At 46.1% G+C, this 19,169-nt stretch overlaps 1 protein-coding gene across 1 annotated transcript in view; it reads left to right on the top strand.

Moving 5' to 3' along the window:
• Positions 1-19,169, top strand: part of RIN2 (Ras and Rab interactor 2) — a 161,422-nt gene that overhangs the window by 118,024 nt on the left and 24,229 nt on the right. Inside the window, exons 4-8 of the mRNA XM_063101459.1 lie at positions 2,664-2,856; positions 5,896-6,007; positions 8,801-8,873; positions 14,405-14,496; positions 17,926-19,068. Coding sequence (XP_062957529.1) covers positions 2,664-2,856; positions 5,896-6,007; positions 8,801-8,873; positions 14,405-14,496; positions 17,926-19,068 — 1,613 coding nt within the window. The remainder of the gene's footprint in view (positions 1-2,663; positions 2,857-5,895; positions 6,008-8,800; positions 8,874-14,404; positions 14,497-17,925; positions 19,069-19,169) is intronic.

Here is a 19,169-nt window from a genome sequence, read left to right on the forward strand (position 1 = left end):
GCCCTTCAAAGGAAGGATGAAGTGTCAACATATTTATTTTCAGGGCACATAAGCATTACTATTGTTTGGTTAGAGACTGTCCCATTTGGTCTTGGTAAAATGTGGCTGACCTGAGATGGCAGGGATGAAATGTTTCTTAATTTAGGCTCCAAGAATTCTTTCAGTAGCATGTTACCCATCCCCTTCCCCTAAAACAAAACAAAACACCTAGTTGGATCAGAGTTCATGTGCATGTTTTGCATTTAGATCTCAAGCAAGTGCTTCTCAAACGGTGGTCCTCAGAGTGGCAGTATCAGTGTCACCCAGAGCTTGTTAGAAACGCAGTGTCTCTAGCCCACTCCAGGCCTGCAGCATCAGTAACTCGGGGGCTGAAAGCAGGAATCTGTGGCTTAACCAACCCCACGTGATCCTCACGCAGGCTCTCCAAGTTTGGCAAGCCCTGATCCAAAACAGTGATTATAAACTTGGCTGCACATTGGGATGTCCTGCGGGACTTTAAAAAATGCTGATAACCTATGTCCCACCCCAGAGTGTCTCACTGATTTGACCTGGGGTGCAGTCTGGCCATTGAAACTTTTTTAAACTCCCCAGGTGATTTTTATGGGCAGCCAGGATTGAGAATCACTGGTCTAATGTTTGCTCTTTTACCTTGTGTGAAAGGGATTTTAACATCAGCTTCATTGTGAAGAGTCTGTTCTTTTAGCTGCAGATATTCGCTGCAAAATACCCAGAGGCCTTGGAATGGCATTTGCAGAATGAGGAACTGCCCTTTATTGGCATAGATCCTCCAATCTCGAAAATTATAGCAGAAGTAAAAGAAAATTTTCACATATGTGAGAGGAAATAAAAGATAAATCTTGAATGGAAGCATGAGATTCTTTAGAAGAATCTGATGAAAGTCAAGAAGGAGAGGGGGAGACATTAGGATGGGGTCTCTGGCCAGCCCACGTGCTGTCACTGTGGATATCGTTAGAGTCCACACACCCAAAAATGATCAGATCAGCATAGGTTGTTTTCTTCTATATTCAATCCATCCAACCTCTTCGGAGTGGAATTGTCCACATGGAAATATCATGCTTCCTTTTTAAAATTTCCCCACTCTCACCTTTCTTTTGGTTTCAACATCCATCCTTCTCAGTGTTGAAGACTTTATCTAGGCCACCCAGTTGGGTTTCTTTGGGTTTAGATGTCTGAAGCCTGGTATGATGTGCCCAATGGGCAGGTCTGATGTTCCTACTGTCTGCTCCAGGACTGGTGTTGATGGTCTGCTCCTTGGGAGCCAGGAGACGTGTCAATTCTGAGTGTGGGAGAGGGAGAGAGACCCAGAGCTCAGCAGCCTTGGATTGGAATTTCAGCCCTCTCCCTCTGAGCAGGAGCATGACCCTGAGCAAGATACTTAATCAGTCTGAATCTCCTGGTCCTCTTTTTGTTAAAACTGGGACCATAGCACCTATGGTTCGGGGCTGTTGGGAGGAGTAAATGAAAGCATGTCTGTAAAGGGCCTGGTATAGGGTAGATACCACATAGATACACACTGCCCTGTGTTCCTGATCTTACTTGTTACCCACAAAGTTGGATGAACACCAGACCTCCTTTCAATGTCCAGCTCTGCCATTTCATGGTTATTGATAACTCTGGATGGCTCAATAACTTCTTGGGTCTCAGTCTCGAACACTTATTAACAGAGTTAGTATCGGCACCAAAAGAGGCTTACCAGGGTACTTCAAAAAGTCCACGGAAAGATTCATATTCTTTCAACTCTGTTTTTCCATGAACTTTTTGAAGTACCCTCAGATTTATTAAGACATAATTCATATACCATAAAGTTCATCCTTGTAAAGTGTGTTATCCATTCAGAAGTTTTTAGTATATTGGCACCACTATCTAATACCAGAATATTTCTATCATCCCCCAAAGAAACTGGTACCTGTTTGCAGTCCCTCCTTATTCTCTGGCAACCACCAATCTACTTCCTATCTCTATGGATTTGCCCATTATGGACATTTCACATAAATGGAATCATATAATAGACCACATTTTGTTTATTCATTCATCAGTTGATAGGCATTTGGGTTGCTTCTACTTATTGGCATTTATGAGTCATATTGATACGATTTTATGAAAAGCACAGCACCGCTCCACTAAAAGGTTTTATTATAAATAGTGTTAATAACAAAAATGCTTAGATTTCTAAGAAGAAATAAAATCAGTCATTTGGGTATGAAATGAGTGTCTGTGCCCTTTGCCCTTTAGATTAGGACCATGGCTGTGCATATGACATAAGCTTCTGAGCATTAGGACTCACGGTTATCATATATGGAAGTTAACATTTAAGGCGCTGCCCTCAAAGTCATAAATGTTTTATGCCAGAAGACAAAGCCCGTACTAAATGGTGTTTAGGATGCTTAGAACCTTTTGAAAAAGGGATCAGAAATAGAAAGTTCTGTTGCGGGCAAAGTACTCTCTTTAATTTAGGGATGCCAAGTAAAATAACCATTGTCTCTGCCCCACGAAATCTTTCAGTCTGGGGAAGACAGGCAGTGGTGATCACAGGATGGTGTGTGTGCTGTGACAGGCCCAGCCCATGAGCTTGTAGGGATGGTCTCCTTGCTGGGGAAATCACACCGCAGCCATCTGACATCTGCTTATTCTCTTTCTCCTAGCATGGTAAGACACAAGGATGATGGCTATCCCGAGGAAAAGGATGTGAAGACCTATGCCCGGGACTCTGGCTATGACAGCCTCTCCAACAGGCTCAGCATATTGGACCGGCTCCTCCACACCCACCCCATATGGCTGCAGCTGAGTCTAAGTGAGGAGGAGGCAGCCAACGTCCTGCAGTCCCAGCCTCCAGGGGTAAGATTCAGAACCTCAGGATACAGGTTGAGGCAGGCAGGGTTGCTGCCGCCTTAAATAGAAACACTTAAAGTTGGTTCCAGAAAGTTCTTCCCAGGTTGTAGGGAGCACAATTCCTTGTGTGTACTGGGCTGCAATGCAGGGTAATTCTGGAAACCACGGAGGTAGCTCCCAGGAACAGAGCCCCTCACGATTTGTCTTTGTCTTCATCGGCTCAGTTAGCATGAGAGGTACAGGACTCAGCAGGGTACCAGGACATCTGGGTCATGAGGAGGGGCTGCTGGCCAGAGACCCTGGGCCTGACTCCTTGAGACTGGACATTGAGGATGCGCCTGGTTCTGGGGTCCTTTCATTCAGCCTTTCAACTGGGGGTCCAGCCTTCAAAAGTCCTATGTCCGTGGACTTGTCTGCTCTGGCTGCTGATGTAATCCTCTTTTTCTTGGCCCTTCTCGGTGGCTTCTCACATGGATCAAAGACCGATTTGGTTTCTTCAGCTACTGTCTATTCAAGACTACTGTCTCATCTTATCGAGACCACTCCACTCTACAGAAGTTCCTCAAAAGTGTTACTCAGTGATTGGTATATCCTGGCTGTCCAGTAATGGTAGCCTCTTGACCCATGTGGCTATTTAAATTTACATTGATTAAAGTGAATAAAAAAAAATTAGAAATTAGTTCCTCGGTTGCACTAGCCACATTTCAAGTGCTCACTAGCCACAGGTGGCTACCGTATTGGACGGCGCAGAATATGGAACATTTCCATGATCGCAGAAAGTTCTCTTGGGCAGCACTTGTGTTCACTGTCTTCTTCCAAAGAAAAGATAGATACAATAAGTCACAGATAAAATACAATTTAAAACAACATATGACAATAGATAGAAAGTAAGAAACAAACGGAGAGGCAAGGAGACGATTCCATGGGTGCCTGGCTGAGGAACATCTTAACAATTGGGCACAAGACTAAACTTTTGAGTCTCCTACAGCGGGAGCCTGTCTGTTATCACTTTTTTAGTTATAAGGGAGTCTTCTCTCCAACAGAAACAGACAGGACTAAGACCTGTGTTGGAACATGCTCCGGGCGAGGAGGCACAGTGTTTGATCATCTTTGTGATGACTTTCTTAGCTGGCTCACCGGGCTGTTGCCTCTCGTTTTGGTCTGTAGGATCAGGAACCCCCTTCTGTGAGGCCCCACTTTCTGCCAGTTGAGTTGTCTGCTCTTGCATTTCTGCAAAAAAAATTCTAAAGAGGGAAATGGCCGTGGTGCTAGGCAGCAGTTTCCTCCCCGCCCGGCTGCCCCTCCCGGTGCAGGGCACGTCCATTCCCGCTGACACACGCATGGGAAACCTGCCAGGTGAACGTTGTCTCCATCCACCTACCTGATCCCTGGAAAGGTTCTCCCCGACAAGATCAGGTGAGGGCAGGAGCAACGTGGACCAGGGGAAGCAAGATCAATGAGGGAGGAGCAGTGGCTGAGAGTACGTGCAGGAGGGTTTGGGAAACTGGCCCTGGTGGCATGAGTGAAGTGTGCCTTTAGGGTGCCCCACCCTTAAGTAATCTACAACCTAAGACAGGGATCCTCAAGCTGTTTCTGTAAAGGGTCAGAGTGTAAATCTCTATCACACCTACTCAACTCTGCCATTGTCATGCAAAAGCAGCCATAGACAATATGTAAGCCAACGAGCATGGCTGTGTTTCAGTGCAACTTTACTTACAAAAACAGGTAACAGGATGGATTTGGTCTGCAGGCCACACTTTGCCAACCCCTGATGTGAGACTGCAGGAAATAAGTCCTTTAGGAAATAACGCCTAGAGTTTGTACTCCCCGACCCCCAAGGCTCAGGGAGATTCCCACCTGTGAAAGGGAGCAATCCTTTCTCTCTGCCAACCAACAGCTGCCTGTCAGCAGCACTTCGGCCTATCACCCATCAAGATACTATTTAGGAAACATCTGCTTCAGTTTTAGGGTGTTGCAGAGACATTGACTCCCAGAACCTGCTACTGGATGATTCCATGGGTGTATCCCACGGGTGCTGGGAGAAGAGAGCTCAGAGGTCTTCCTGTCTCCCTCCTCATCAGACACTCAGTTCCCATACCCACCCCTTCCCCAGAGAAAAGAATCTTAGGAGCTACTAACTAGACATAAGGAGAGGAGCAAAGATTAGATGTGAAGAGTAAAAGGCCATATGTGCAAAGGGGGACTGGAGAGTAAGGTGTCCAAGTGCAGAGGAAAGAGAAGAAGTTCCAAGAAACAGGACAGGAAAGGATCCACTCAACCAGGCCGCCATACTGCACATTCCAAAGAGCACCAGTCTATTTGTAGGCTGGGTGAATGGTGCAGTGCACGGCCTGCTCAGCAGTACACAGAGTAGTCTCCTCTGCAGTGGCAGAGGATAGAATGGTGTCCTGAGGTCGGCACTGGGAGTTGGGCTGGTTTAAAGCACATGTCTGAAGACAATACTCAGATCCGGAGGGAACTGGTGGAAGGTGAAGTGAGTCAGAACAGCCTCAGTGCTGGCTGGGGTGAGCCTCGGAGATTACCTACCCACCTGCCTCCCAAATGGAGTAGCCATTTCTCAGTCCCAGCAGATTGCTGCCATCATGCTTGGTCTTGCTGTATTGTCTCATTTTCTAAGAGATGCTAGAAATTCAGATTTTTGGTTTAGCTATGTTACCTGTGTTTAGAATTTAGGTTGTAACGACCAAGATATCCATAAAAGAGAGGGGCTGGAGAATATGTAACTTCAGCAGTAAAACAGTCATGAAACTGAAAATACTTATGCTGACGAGGGGAGTTCTTAGCCACATGGAGAAGGCTCTGTCAAAGGGAAAGTGGTTCTTTTGAAGCTGGTTATTAGAGAAAGGTGTCTGCAGATGCACTCTGAGCACCACTTTCTCTGGCAGTAGAGCTTTCCTCATTGACTCATGCAGTTCAGCTATGAAGGGGATTCTATTCGTGGATGTCAGGTGTGAGGGAAATCATATGCCCAGGTTCTACCTTTCTAGATGTTTCCTAAGCTTGAATTTCTTTTCCCTCCACTAGATCTTCCTGGTTCATAAATCCACCAAAATGCAGAAGAAAGTCCTCTCTCTCTGCGTACCCTGTGAATTTGGAACCCCCCTCAAGGAATTTGCCATAATGGAAAGCACATACAGTAAGTGGTCATTGGGTGGTTGATGTGAGGGCCTCTGGTCTCCTAATGGAGTGGAAGTGGAAGAAAGTCTGGGCTCTGAGACAGACATGGATCTGAGTCCTGGCACTGAGTGACTATGCAGGTAACCTACCCCAGGAGCCTCGGTTTTCTCATCTGTGTAATGAGGCCACGATAACCTCTGAGATGTTAACAGGTCACTTAAACAACCTGCATGTAAAGTGTGCAGCCTCCTGCTTGGCACATGGTAGGGGCGCATGGTAGAGGTTGGCTTGCTCACCCCTTCCCAGTTAAGTAGAGCATGGACTTGGTTCCTAGGTTTGCTGATTACGAAGCTGCTGGGAAGGCCGCAGCAACAGAGCCTTTTACAGGATCTTATGCTGAAGCATGTGTCTGCACATCTGTGTGAACAAACTATCTCTGAGCAGACAGACGTGTTCTCTCCAGGCAACCACCATTCAGTCTTCTATGAAATGCAGCTAATCAGAGTCAGAATCTAGCCTTTTGGCTAAAGTTTTGAAGGGAGAGCGATGTTCAATAGTGTTGATTTTCTGTCTGTTGTTCCGTGGTTGCCATCTACTTTTTGGTGATTGGAAATGTGGAGTGTTGGGAGGCCAAGTTTTAATAAAAAAGGGAACACACTGTTCTGGTGTACTGCCAGCCTCCAAGAAAGGATCAGATGATGGTTCTTCTCACCAGTGGGGAAGGAAGCTTCGCTGGAAATCCCAGGTTAGCAAGCAGAGGAGTGAAGGTTGGAAGCAAGACCGAGATGGGATTCTCACTTGCTTCTTGATTTCCACCTAACCACACCTTCCTGCATTTGAAGAAACCAAAGGTACTGAGGTCAAAATAAGTGTGGAGAGGAGATTATACTCAGCTGAGAGCTCACAGTCTCACGAGTGATTCTGAGTTGGCTTTTGGAACCCTGCTAGCCAAGAAGCAACAGATCTAACTGATTTTTTTTTTTTTTTTTTCTTGTGACTGGTAAGGGGATCGCAACCCTTGGCGTGGTGTTGCTCGCACCGAGCTCAGCCAGTGAGCGCACTGGCCATCCCTATATAGGATCCGAACCCGCAGAGGAAGTGCCACTGCACTCCCAGCGCCGCACTCTCCCGAGTGCGCCACAGGGTCAGCCCTCTAACTGATTTTTAAATCGTTTCTGATATCCAAAGTTAACCTTGATGAGTTGTCCTGGAAGCCACTTCCTCTCCTCTTCTAGAAGCACAGTCAATGTTTGTGAGACTTTTCTGTTGTTCATCAAGGCCCCTGCAGCCGAAGGTTTCTCCTCCCTGATTTGTGAAGATCTCTGTCACTTTGAGTGATTAAAGAAGCAAAGCGTTGTCTTGGCCATAACTAGTTACAACAGGCTCAGGTCCCACCATGATGGCTACTTCCCAGCCAGGGCCTGTCTTCTCCATGCATCTGGGTGAAGGAAAGACTTGCTATAAAAACATACAGATATTTCATCATAACTTCTGGACAATGTGGTTTAATACTAAACATCACCTTGTATTAGTATACAGTATTTTCACATAAATTATTTCATTTTTAAAAATTTCAGTCCCTGAGACTAGCCAGTTAGCTGAGTTGGTTAGAGTATAGTGTTGATAACGCGCACGTCCAGAGTTTGACCCCTGAACTGGCCAGCTGCCCCCCCCCCCAAAAAAAGAGTAAAATTTCGGTTCCCACTACTTCTCTTCCGGAAGATAAGGAAAATATGATTATCATTTATTTTACAGACGAGAAAACTGAGGCTCAGAAAAGTTAACCAAAATCGATCCCTTCTGCTTAACTCACTAAATTGTGATACACATGTGTGTTTGTTGTTTCTGCATGTGTGTGTGTGAGTGTGTGTGTGTGACTGTAACAGTATATGTGTTGAGGTATGGATGTGTTTTGGGGTGCTACAAAAATACTAAATGAGCAAAATAACAAAATAAATAAGCAGAATAAATGAGAGTACAGAGTGTTAAACAAAAGGGAAGAAAACGCATCTGATAGAGGAAATCTTCACAAAACAGGATATTGGGAGTGTTTTTGGAGGAAGGACTGTATGAGCAGGATTTCAGCTGAGATGTCATGGGGGTGGTTGACAAATACACGAGTATTTGAAGTCAGGCCATTTGGAAGATGTGCATGGTGGCATGCCATCTGGCCAGAGTGGATCTTCTCCGTTAGGAAATTCGTACACTGGGGCGGGGTGCAGGGTGAACGACACTCTAAGTGAATGGGTTGTAGAAACTTTCCTGCCAAATTTAACCAAAAGCTGATTTGTGGGAACCTCATCTTATCCTCGCAACTTTGCATTTCTTCTGCTCTCTGCCTTTACCAAAGGTACCCTGTTTTGGCAAAAAAGAAGGTGATCCAGGAGGTCCATGTTCTAGGAGAATCAAGGGGTCAAGGGGAGTGGGGGCCTTGGTGTTCCTGTCATGTGTTGATGGCCTCATGTGCCAGATAGTCCTCTCACTCCTGCCCATCTTTGTGCTCTGAACTTAAAAAAAAAAAAAGAAAAGAGAAAGAAAAATAGGTAGTTGTGCAACTCAAGTCTGTCCCAGTCTGTTTACCAGGCATTGGAGTGTGTGCTCAGCATGAGTCAAACAAAGCACTTCCAGGCCATCAACTGTGTCCTGGCCTGGGCTGGTGACATGCATCCTCCTCTCAGCTGGTTCTGATATGCCACACATAGTTTGTTTGCTAGTGCTGAGATGGCCCTTCACGCACAGTGTGAGAGGGCTCTTCTCTTCCCAGAACACGCTCAGGGAAACTCAGCTGGTTTCTGAAATCTCTCTTTTCCAGCCTTTTCCCTGGAAGGCTCAGGAATCAGTTTTGCAGATTTATTCCGGCTCATTGCTTTCTACTGCATCAGCAGGTAAGGCCTCTTCATCTCTTATGATTGCAAGGACCTGCTTGGTGTGTGCGAGATAATCAGCTGAGGCTTCTTGATTAAAGCAGGGAGGAGGGAGCTGGGAGGCTGGCCACCTATTAGATGTCAGTGGAAGAACTGGCTACTTAAATAACATGTTCACCAAGTCCACGTGCTGGGCTTAAGATGGAAACAACCACCCTGGCTGCTCCAGATGTAAATTCTCATTAATGTGATTATTTCTTCAAGCTGCTCCCAGGGCTCCTTTCAGCTAGACCCATCAAGCAGGAAGCACACACACACACACACACACACACACGCACACGCACATGCACATGAATGCACATACACACATGCACACACAAAAAGGGACCAATGATGCAAACCTGTAGCATTTAAGTTCCCTCATAATGTTTCTGAAAATTCTACAAATATGGGTTCCTTAAATCAACTCATAAATCTTGGTTGCCCTACAGATCAACTGGGTGCTCATGTCCTTTTTATAACCAGAGTGACTGTTTTAGTCTCACCATGAAGTTAAGCCCCAAATCAGGATGCCAACAAGTGTCAAGACGTGTGAGCTGTGGAAGGGTTTCTTTTTCTATTTTTTTCTCTTCTTTCTAGCAATAACAGTGTTCACTCAATGATTATGAATCAGAACTCCTGTCTGCAGAAATGGATATCGCTGCCTCCCATGGGGCAGGGCTTATTTGGCCTCCTTTGCTTTTCGGTGTGTGCACTGCAGCTGATACAGCAGAGACGGGGGCTTGCATTGCTAGGGCTGTTTTCAAAGATTACCTCTCTTGGCTGGCCGATTAGCTCGGTTGGTCAGATCGTGGTGTTGTAACACCAAGGTCAAGGGTTTGGTTCCCCGTACTGGCCAGCCACCAAAAAAAAAGTCAAAGATCACCTCTCACAGCTATCACACACCTAGGCTGAGGAGTTTATTTGGGTTTGTTTTATTTCAGTTTAATTTAATGATTAGGTTATTTCTCAAAGACTGAGTTAGGCGTTCATTGTACCTGTGGACTAGACAAACCAACCTTGTCACCTCCTGGAGGTCCCCGAGCCAGCCAAAGCCACACAATAAATGGCCTGGGGAGAAGGAGGCACTTCCATAGGGGGAGTCCAGCCCTGCCCACCAGCAAGAAAAAGATGAGGGCTTCACCCAGAATTGGACCTTCCGAGGGTATGTCACCTGCCTGCCACGTTTTGGGCAGGATCCCCCGGGCCTGTGTAAGGAAACGTGCTGCCCAAAGAGAGGAAGCTGGTATAGAGTTATAGCCCCTAACACACACGTGCGCCTGCGCACACACGCACATCCCCAGGGAACCACACCTGGTCTAGTCTAAAGCCAACCAGGTCAGAGGACCCAATTTCAATGCTAACATGTCGACCAGAGGTGAAGTTGGCTAATGTTCACTCTTCATAGTTTGCTTGTTGGGACAAGCTGAGCATCCCTAATCTGAACATTCAAAATCCAAAATACACCACAATCCAAAACTTTTTGAGCACTAACATGTCTCCACAAGTAGGAAATTCCACACCTGACCTCATGTGATGGGTTGTAGTAAAGACTTTGTTTCATACACAAAGTTATTAAAAATATTGTATAAAATTACCTTCAGGCTGTGTACAAGGTGTACATGGAACATAAATTAATTTCGTGTTTAGACTTGGTTCCCATCCCCAAGATATTTCATTATGTATATGCAAACATTCCAAAATCCAAACGAAATCCAAAGTCTGAAACACTGCTCCCAAGCATTTTGGACAAGGGCTACTCAACATGTAATTGTGCTGTTGTTTGGGAAAGATCTTTATACCTACAAAACGATATTTGGCAACAGCACAGAAAAGGTACCATCTCTCCCCCTGGTGTTCATAATAGACTGGAATACCTGCTGTCTAGGACTGCTTAATAATTAAAGGAGATAAAGTATATGAAAGCCTTTTGTAAACCACAAAGCATGATACCAATACAGGGTGCTTACAGAAAAATCCCAACACTGACATTCTGCAACTAGGGAGGCCCATTAATTTCCCATTTTTTGTTTTCAAAATGCAAAGGTATTTGATGTTTTCATTTTTCTTTTTATGCTACTCATCTATGTTCTTGGTAATCAGTAGTTGATTTGGCCTAGTCTTACCAAAATATCTTTAAAATATTTTGGTTGATTATTGGTACATAAATATATCCAAATAGAGAAAGTGATTGGCTCTAGTCTTTCATTCAGAGTGCGTGTGCTCCTATGCACTGGAGAAGAAAATTCATGGATCAGTAAGCATAGGACTGGCCACATCAGGAAGGCTCATTGAACAGTGTAGTTGAACACACGAGTAGTGGCTGCAAACCTTGGCCTGCAGTGCCCAGTTGCTCTCTGCCAATACGCACATGGTGTCATCGGTGCAGGATAGAGAACTGCCTTTCAACTTCAATGTGCACTGGAACCACTTGGGATCTTGTTAAAATGCAGAATCTGAATCAGGGGGTCTGTGGTGGTTGGTGCCTGAGATTCTGCATTTTCCACAGGTCCCCAGGTGATGAGGACGATGCTGCTGGTCCTTGGACCTCACTTTGAGTATTGAGGGGATAGAGGAAATGATAATTTTAGGGGTCTTCTATATTTGTGCTAGGTGCCACACATATATTATTTCTATCCTCACGGCAACCCTGTATATTGAGATCATGAAGACACGGAGGTGGAGAGAGTGAGGCACTTGCCCTAGTCATCAGTCACTGCACATGTGTGGGAGTGGAACCTGCCTTGACACCATGCCATGTTTTCCCACTGTACCAGTCAACTGCACAGACCTTGGGCTCCAGCACACTGGAGTTCTGACCCCGCCTCACCTCCATAGCTCTGTGAGGGTGTGTCAGGGACCTCACCTGTCCGTGTCCTCATGTGCTCCTGATCCATGCAATGGGGGACATCACAGCTTCCTCCCAGCATTGTTTGTGGGCCCCCCACAAGTTAACATGCTTGGTGCAATGCAGTAGTTAGTTGATCAAAGTTAAAAAAAAAAAATCTAGAATGTGCATGTATTGAAACTCTTGGGTGAAACGTCTATATCTACAATGCTGTCTTTGTTTTGTCTGTTATGCAAGCTTTAGAATTGGGACTTCTTTCTTTAACAAGGTGTAGGTAAGAAGGAAGTGTGTTCGTGTGTGAATCATGCTGAGATGCATGCTGGCTGAAACAGTGGGAGAGGACTCATGCACAATATCTAATTTTCTAGTAGATCAAGGTCTGAAACCATCCATTAACAAATGACAGGTGTGGCTTCCTGTCATATGTTATTAAGAAAAACCCAAACCAGTCATGTGATCTTTAAGCTCCAGGTGCTGTACTGAGCAAAGTAAATGCTTCAAATAAACATTGGTTGGTTTTGTTGTATGTGGCTTTTCCCCCAAATTGTCTGAAGAAAGTAGATTTTAATTAAGTTGGTCCAGCTGTGCAAATGTATATTTCCAGGACATTTTGGTGTTACAAAGTTCTTGTTCCCATTAATCTTCATTTCAGATTAGACCAGGGCCACTGCTTCTAACAGGCCAGACAGCAGCTCTTATAACCACAGCCATCACCCACAGCTCCACCTGCCCCATCTCAAACAGACACAAGTGGACAGGTAGAAGGCAGTGCTCACTCACAGCATTTGGGGACAGGCAAAAGGGTTTCATGGAAGCAGGAGGTGGCCTGGTAGAAAAGAGTAGCTGACTTGATGTAGGCAGCATAGTAGAGCTTTTGTGACACTATAAGTGTCAAAACATTCATGTTTTGTTCTTTTCATTGACTTTACTACTTTGTTATTCATTGTCAACAGCTTCAAGGGTTCCAAAATTCTCCAGTCATCCAGATTTAATCTGATTCATCCTAGAATGTTGCCTAATCTTACTGTAAACAACAGGTCATTTGGGGTAGTTATTCTCTTCAATGGAAACTTTCAGGACATCTTGTGATGACAAAATACAGGCAGAAGCTCCAGTTTTGTCCCTCACTAACTCCACTCCAGCCACAATGGTATCCTTGCCTTTCTTCATACATGGCAGACACTCTCCCACCCCAGGGCCTTTGCACCTGTTGCCCCCTCACTGCCTGCAGTGTTCTTCCTCTTATTGTTTACTCCCTTGGCCACCTTTTGATCTTCAGTCAAGTGCCCCTGCTCACAAAGCCTTGTCTGACCAACCCTTACACCCAAACCCTCTTTATTCCTCCTTTGTGCTTTACTTTTATCCACGACATTTATCACCTTCTTACATGTTCGATAAATTGCGTATTTGTTTATTGGCTGTTGATGTCCACTGGAGTGAAGCTCCATGCATGCAAGGACTTTGGTCTGTTTTGTTCCCAGCCCCTGAAATAATGCTTGGCACACCATAGATGATCATAAATATTTGCTGAATGAATGTATGAATGAATGAATGAATGATCCTTTCTTTGAGAGACCAATATCACCACTGAAAAAATAACTCCTTTTCTGGGAAGTCTCCATTGTTATTAAATGTTTGTTCATTCATTTATTCAAAAAACACTTTCTCCCTGTCTGTATCAGGCAAGGCATTGTGCTCAGCCCTGTGGGGAATTCACCAGTGCTTAGAGCAGGGTCCTGCCCTTGTTTATGAAAATAAACAAATGTTTATTAAGTCTGCCATTGCCCTCTTTGAGAAGGCAAGTCATGGTCTGTGCGTTCACTCAGGGTGACGCTGTGCACTGGCTGTGGCAGGACCCTGGGGCCAACTCACCTCCTCCCGGTTGGGCCTGTTGCCTGTCTGCAAATAGCACCATGCTGCTTGGGCAGCAGGGTAGTTGACATGAGGTGCCTTCCTATCCAAAGGGTGGTCCAGGGGCCAACAGCATCAGCATCACTTGGGAGCTTGGCAGAAATGCCTGAATCTCCAGCTCCTCCTAGACTTCCTGAGTCAGAGTAGGCAGTAGAACAAGACCCTCGAGGACTCGTGTACACTTTAGAGTTAGAGAAGCTCTGCCTTAAAACACAGTAGAAAGTTTTGTCCTCAGCACACAAAGGACAACGTGTGGGCTCTAGTTGGAAGATGTCACAAGTAAAACCAACACATAGTCATTGAGAACCTGCCCTATGTAAGGCCATGGGCCAGCAAATCTTGCTTTAGCACTACACGTTCCTGTCCAGGGAGTTGGGGCCCAACATTCAGACGGGCATCTAACAAATTAGCACTTAATGTTTTGTATGTCTAATACATCTACCATCACCCTCAGCGATTCTGATATTAACTCTACATACCTTTTAGCTACTCAGCAGGGAAATTTGGTCCTCAGTGCAATACTAAAACGATGCGGGCTTTTCTCTCAGCCTGTCCTGAGTGTGATGATGTGGGCAGGAATAGTGAGCACTGAGTCCTGTCACCAGTAAAGATAAGTTCTGAATGAGTATGATATGGTGACTATTTAGGACATTTTCAATAGTTTAAGCCAAAACATCTCTAGGATGAAAATGAATGCAAAAGGTGGAAGTCAGATATGTAATTACAAACATTCTCTCTTTTTCTGAAAAATCAGGGATGTTCTGCCGTTTACCTTGAAGTTGCCTTATGCCATTTCAGCAGCCAAGACTGAGGCTCAGCTTGAAGAACTGGCCCAGCTGGGACTAAGTAAGTGGATGCCCCTGCCCTGGGTCTGTCTGAAAACGCATCCATGGAGCAGAGTCAATGTGGGGCTGGCTGAGGCTGTACTGCTACGTCAGACACACCTGTGGTCCAAAGCAAGCCCCATCTCCATGGCAAAACCCTGTGCAGGAGATAGATCCCCGAATCACACTTTCTGAGATTAATTTTCCAAGTAAATGTTCAGCCAACTCTCAAAGACAGTGGTGCCGAGTTTGCCTGGGTAACACCCAAATGTCCCCAGCCCCCCAAAAGCTGAAGTCCTAATGTAAACACCTGTGATGTGTCATTGTCTTTCCTTTCCATGGCATCATGCTGGGGGAAGGCAGCACTTGACAGAAAGGGAAATCCAGTGTGGTGCATCCCACATGTGGTTTTTTGGGGGTTTTTTTGGCTTTTGTTTGTTTGTTTTTTAGGAGCATAAGAGCATTGATGGCACTTCTGTGCTTTGAGGAATTTGACAGCACAGGCATCTAGAGTAACATCTGTCCCACTTCCTCTCTCACTGTTCAGTTCCCGTCCTGCTCTCTGAACCATATCCCTTACCCTGTCATGGAGCTCTGCTCTGGCAGCTGGGCACTGGTGTCCCCCTCCCACCCTTTTGCCAATAACCCCAAAACCCCCACGGTTCTGCTGCACGACGTCTGATAATGCATCAGGACATACAGCTCACCGAGTTTAACCTCTTTTCCCCATTGCCCTGGAGAATCCGTGTGAGTTTAACTTTTGCAAAAAACATGTTTCTCCTAGGTGTTAAGAGGAAATTCTCTTAGGATTTTAGGAATTCAGTCTTTAGATAGGTTAACAAGCAGACCACAGTGTTTGAATGGAAGTTTGGGATTCTGAAGTACAAGTACCAGCTTTTCTAGAACCTAAGAAACTATCATACTTGACCCAGAAAATAAAAAATACGTGTTCCTCCTTTGGCATATTTTTCTCTTAATCTAAGGAACTAGTTTTGTGAGCCAAAAAGAGAGAGAAGGCGATGAGAATGGAGGGAATGAAGGCAGATCACATAGGACCTTGCAGGCCCCTGTAAAGACTGTGACCAAAGAACTAGTTTTGAAGTGAGTGTCATTTCTGATGGAGCCTGCCCCATTCACAGACGAGCCTGACAGTAGTGTCAAATTCCCTTCTGAAACTTATTGCTTCAGAAGGATTGCCCCATGTGTCTAAGGCCTGTCTGAAGGGCAGCTGGGTAGTAGGATTGGGAAAAAGAATTCTGGCAAAAATCTAAGGGCCATGGAAATGTCCCCACTTAAAGTTGCACCTTCTCTTGCAACTAAGTTCAGCACACCTTTGGAGAGAGATTAAAACACTTCCTGAAGTTAATTTAATCAACTTGATTATGTGTCTTCTGAAGACATGCCCTGGGTCTCAGTTTTCTCTGATGACCTCCGTCCCCATAGCTCCTGGTTTGGTGCTCGACAAGCAGTGTGTGCTCAGGATATTTCATGCTTTTGCTGGGCAAAGATAAAGACAAAAATAGTGCTTGCTCTAGCGGTTGCTAGCCAGGCGTGGATGAGGCCTAATGAATATATATTCAGCTTGGGATTATCAATGCACACATTGTCCATTTTGTGTAGAGACAGCACATTTTAAAATTCTGTACCTCATTTATTCATGAACAAATATTTGTCGAGGGTCTGCTATTTGGCAGGCACTATGCCCCAGTAGGGTTCAAAGGTTAATAAGCTCTCACTCCTGATTAATAAGGTTCCTGGTCTATTTGGGAGCGACACATACATGTGACCTAAGTGTACCAAGCCTCATAAAGTCTGCTGAAGTCTCGTAACTGTGATGGTATACGTCCCACCAAAGGAGGTGGGAGTGGTTCCTCTAAGACCTGCCGTGTTGAAACAGGGTGAGCCCATGTGTCATTTTAAATTGTCTAGTAGCCACATTTAAAAAAATAAAAAAGATGTAGGTTAAATTAATTTTAATTATTTTATTTTATGTAATATATTAAAAATATAACTTCAACATGTAATCAGTATAAAAAATCTAAAAAAGATTAATAAGATATTTTACATCCTTTTTTTCATACTAGATGTTTGATATCCAGTGTATGTTCTATGGTTACAGCACATCTTGATTCAGGCCCTAGCATTAGAAATACATGATCTGTATTAAGATTTTATTAAATTCACAGAGTTGAAAAAGTAGATTTACATACCCAAGTTCCAAACATAGTTACACGTTTTTTTGTAAACAAATTGCGCATCATTTCTAAAATGTAAATTGGTTGACATTAAATAAGATGTAATATTGAGTTCCTCAGCTGCACTAACCTATTTCAAGTGCTCAGGAGGCACCTGTGGCTGTTGACTCTTGTGTTGAACAGCACAGAAGTACAGGGAAGGGAAGGAAGGACGCAAGAAGGACTTCACAAAGCAGGTGATGCTGATACTAACATCAGGCATGTTTTAACACAGATGAGGCAGCACCAGGGCTCCCATGTAAGCCTCTTCCCAACCCCCCATTGCCAGCCGTGCTGGGCCCCCAGGAAAGGAACACATTTAAAGCAAACACAGCAAAGCAAAGTGAGAGAGAGAGAAAGGATAACCTATTACAAATGGAAATTAGAACAGACATTTTTATCACCACCACCGCCTCCTCTGCTCTGGTAGAAATCTGAGACCTGTCTGTGAGAGGAGACGCAGGCAGTATAGATGCAGTAAGCAATCTGCACTACTCCGCAGAGTGCTGACCATGTACACCCCTGGTAAGGAGGTCTAGGACTTGGAAGGACAGGCGGCAAGCCACAAAGAAGTAGTTGAGCCTGCACTTCCCATTTGCATAAGTGTGTTGTCATTTTTTTTGCTGATAGGACTCGTGAGTGTAGTTTTCCTCCTTTTGGGATTTTAATGCTGAATGTGTAGAAAACCCCAAGCAGATTGTGTAACATCCCCCCAGCCCAGCTGCTGGTCCTGTCCATTAAAGGGGAACGTTGAGGCTGATTCCTCAGCTGGCAGCTGCCTCTGCCCAGGAGAAGCTGGCTGGAAAGCGTGGTGCTGCTGTGCCAGTGGACTCGGTTTTTGTAAAGCGAGTCAGGGAGCCCCGATGGCCCTTTTCAAGCTTATACTGTCACAATTCCAGTCCTTTTTCCCCTTCCGACTTACCTGGGGGAAGGCTGGGCTGGAGTTGTATATCAGCCAAGCCATTTCTCAAGGGCTTTGAAGGTGAAAGGCCCCTGGAGGCCTCCTGTGAGCCCACAGCTGGGCCTGGCAGCCGTTCTGCCATTTCCAGTAAAGGCATGCAGTAAAAGCCAAAACAAGACAGACAGACAGAAACAGCCCCCAGCGCCTGCTTCCCTCCAAGGCGCGTGTTGTCCTGCGGTGTGCTTTTTTAATTTGCGAAGGAATGGCCCGAATGTACTGTATTTACATTCTTGTGTTCACTGATAATGACTTTCAGATTTTTGGAGCTCTCCAGCTGACAACCACCCCCCAAACCCTCCACCTCTCCATAGGCCTCTGTCCTGCGCCGGCGTCTGTCCTGCCTCCTTGCGCCAGCTCTGCCTCATAAATGGAGTGCATTCTATAAAAACCAGGACGCCTTCGGAGCTGGAGTGCAGCCAGACCAACGGAGCCCTGTGTTTCATTAATCCTCTTTTCTTGAAAGTGCACAGCCAGGACCTCAGCGGAGGCCTGAAACGGCCGAGCACAAGGACTCCCAACGCGAATGGCACTGAGAGGCCTCGGTCGCCCCCGCCCAGGCCCCCGCCACCCGCTATTAATAGTCCCCACACAAGCCCTGGGCTGTCCGGGACTGAAACCCAGACGAGCATGCCAGAAACAGTCAACCACAACAAACATGGGAACGTAGCCGTGCCTGGCACTAAACCAACTCCCATCCCTCCGCCCCGGCTGAAGAAGCAGGCGTCTTTTCTGGAAGCGGAAGGCAGCGCGAAGACCTTGACCGGCGGCCGGCCCGGCCCGGGCGGGGAGCGGGAGCCGCGCGCAGGCGGCGGCGCAGGTGGGGCCCCGCCCGGGCAGGCGGCGGCGGCGGCGGCGGGTTGCACAAGGGCCCCGCCGGCCGGCTCTGAATCACGGCCCCCGGGCCATGGAGGCAGGCAGAGGCTGAGCGACATGAGCATTTCCACTTCCTCCTCCGACTCGCTCGAGTTCGACCGGAGCATGCCTCTGTTTGGCTACGAGGGGGACACCAACAGCAGCCTGGAGGACTACGAAGGGGAGAGTGACCAGGAGACCGTGGCGCCCCCCATCAAGTCCAAAAAGAAGAGGAACAGCTCCTTCGTGCTGCCCAAGCTCGTCAAGTCCCAGCTGCAGAAGATGAGCGGGGTGTTCAGCTCCTTCATGACCCCGGAGAAGCGTATGGTGCGCCGGATCGCCGAGCTGTCCCGGGACAAGTGCACCTATTTCGGGTGTCTGGTGCAGGACTACGTGAGCTTCCTGCAGGAGAACAAGGATTGCCACGTGTCCAGCACGGACCTGCTGCAGACTATCCGGCAGTTCATGACCCAGGTCAAGAACTATTTGTCGCAGAGCTCCGAGCTGGATCCCCCCATCGAGTCGCTGATCCCCGAAGACCAAATAGGTAGGTACCCACCTTTTCCCCCCCAATTATAAAAATCGACTGTAACTTTGTTGCTCAGTGTACCTACCCTGTGTTTGTTATTTTGGATGAAATTTACTCCG

This window comes from Cynocephalus volans, chromosome 1 (assembly GCF_027409185.1).
Source record: "Cynocephalus volans isolate mCynVol1 chromosome 1, mCynVol1.pri, whole genome shotgun sequence".
Lineage (NCBI taxonomy): Eukaryota > Metazoa > Chordata > Mammalia > Dermoptera > Cynocephalidae > Cynocephalus > Cynocephalus volans.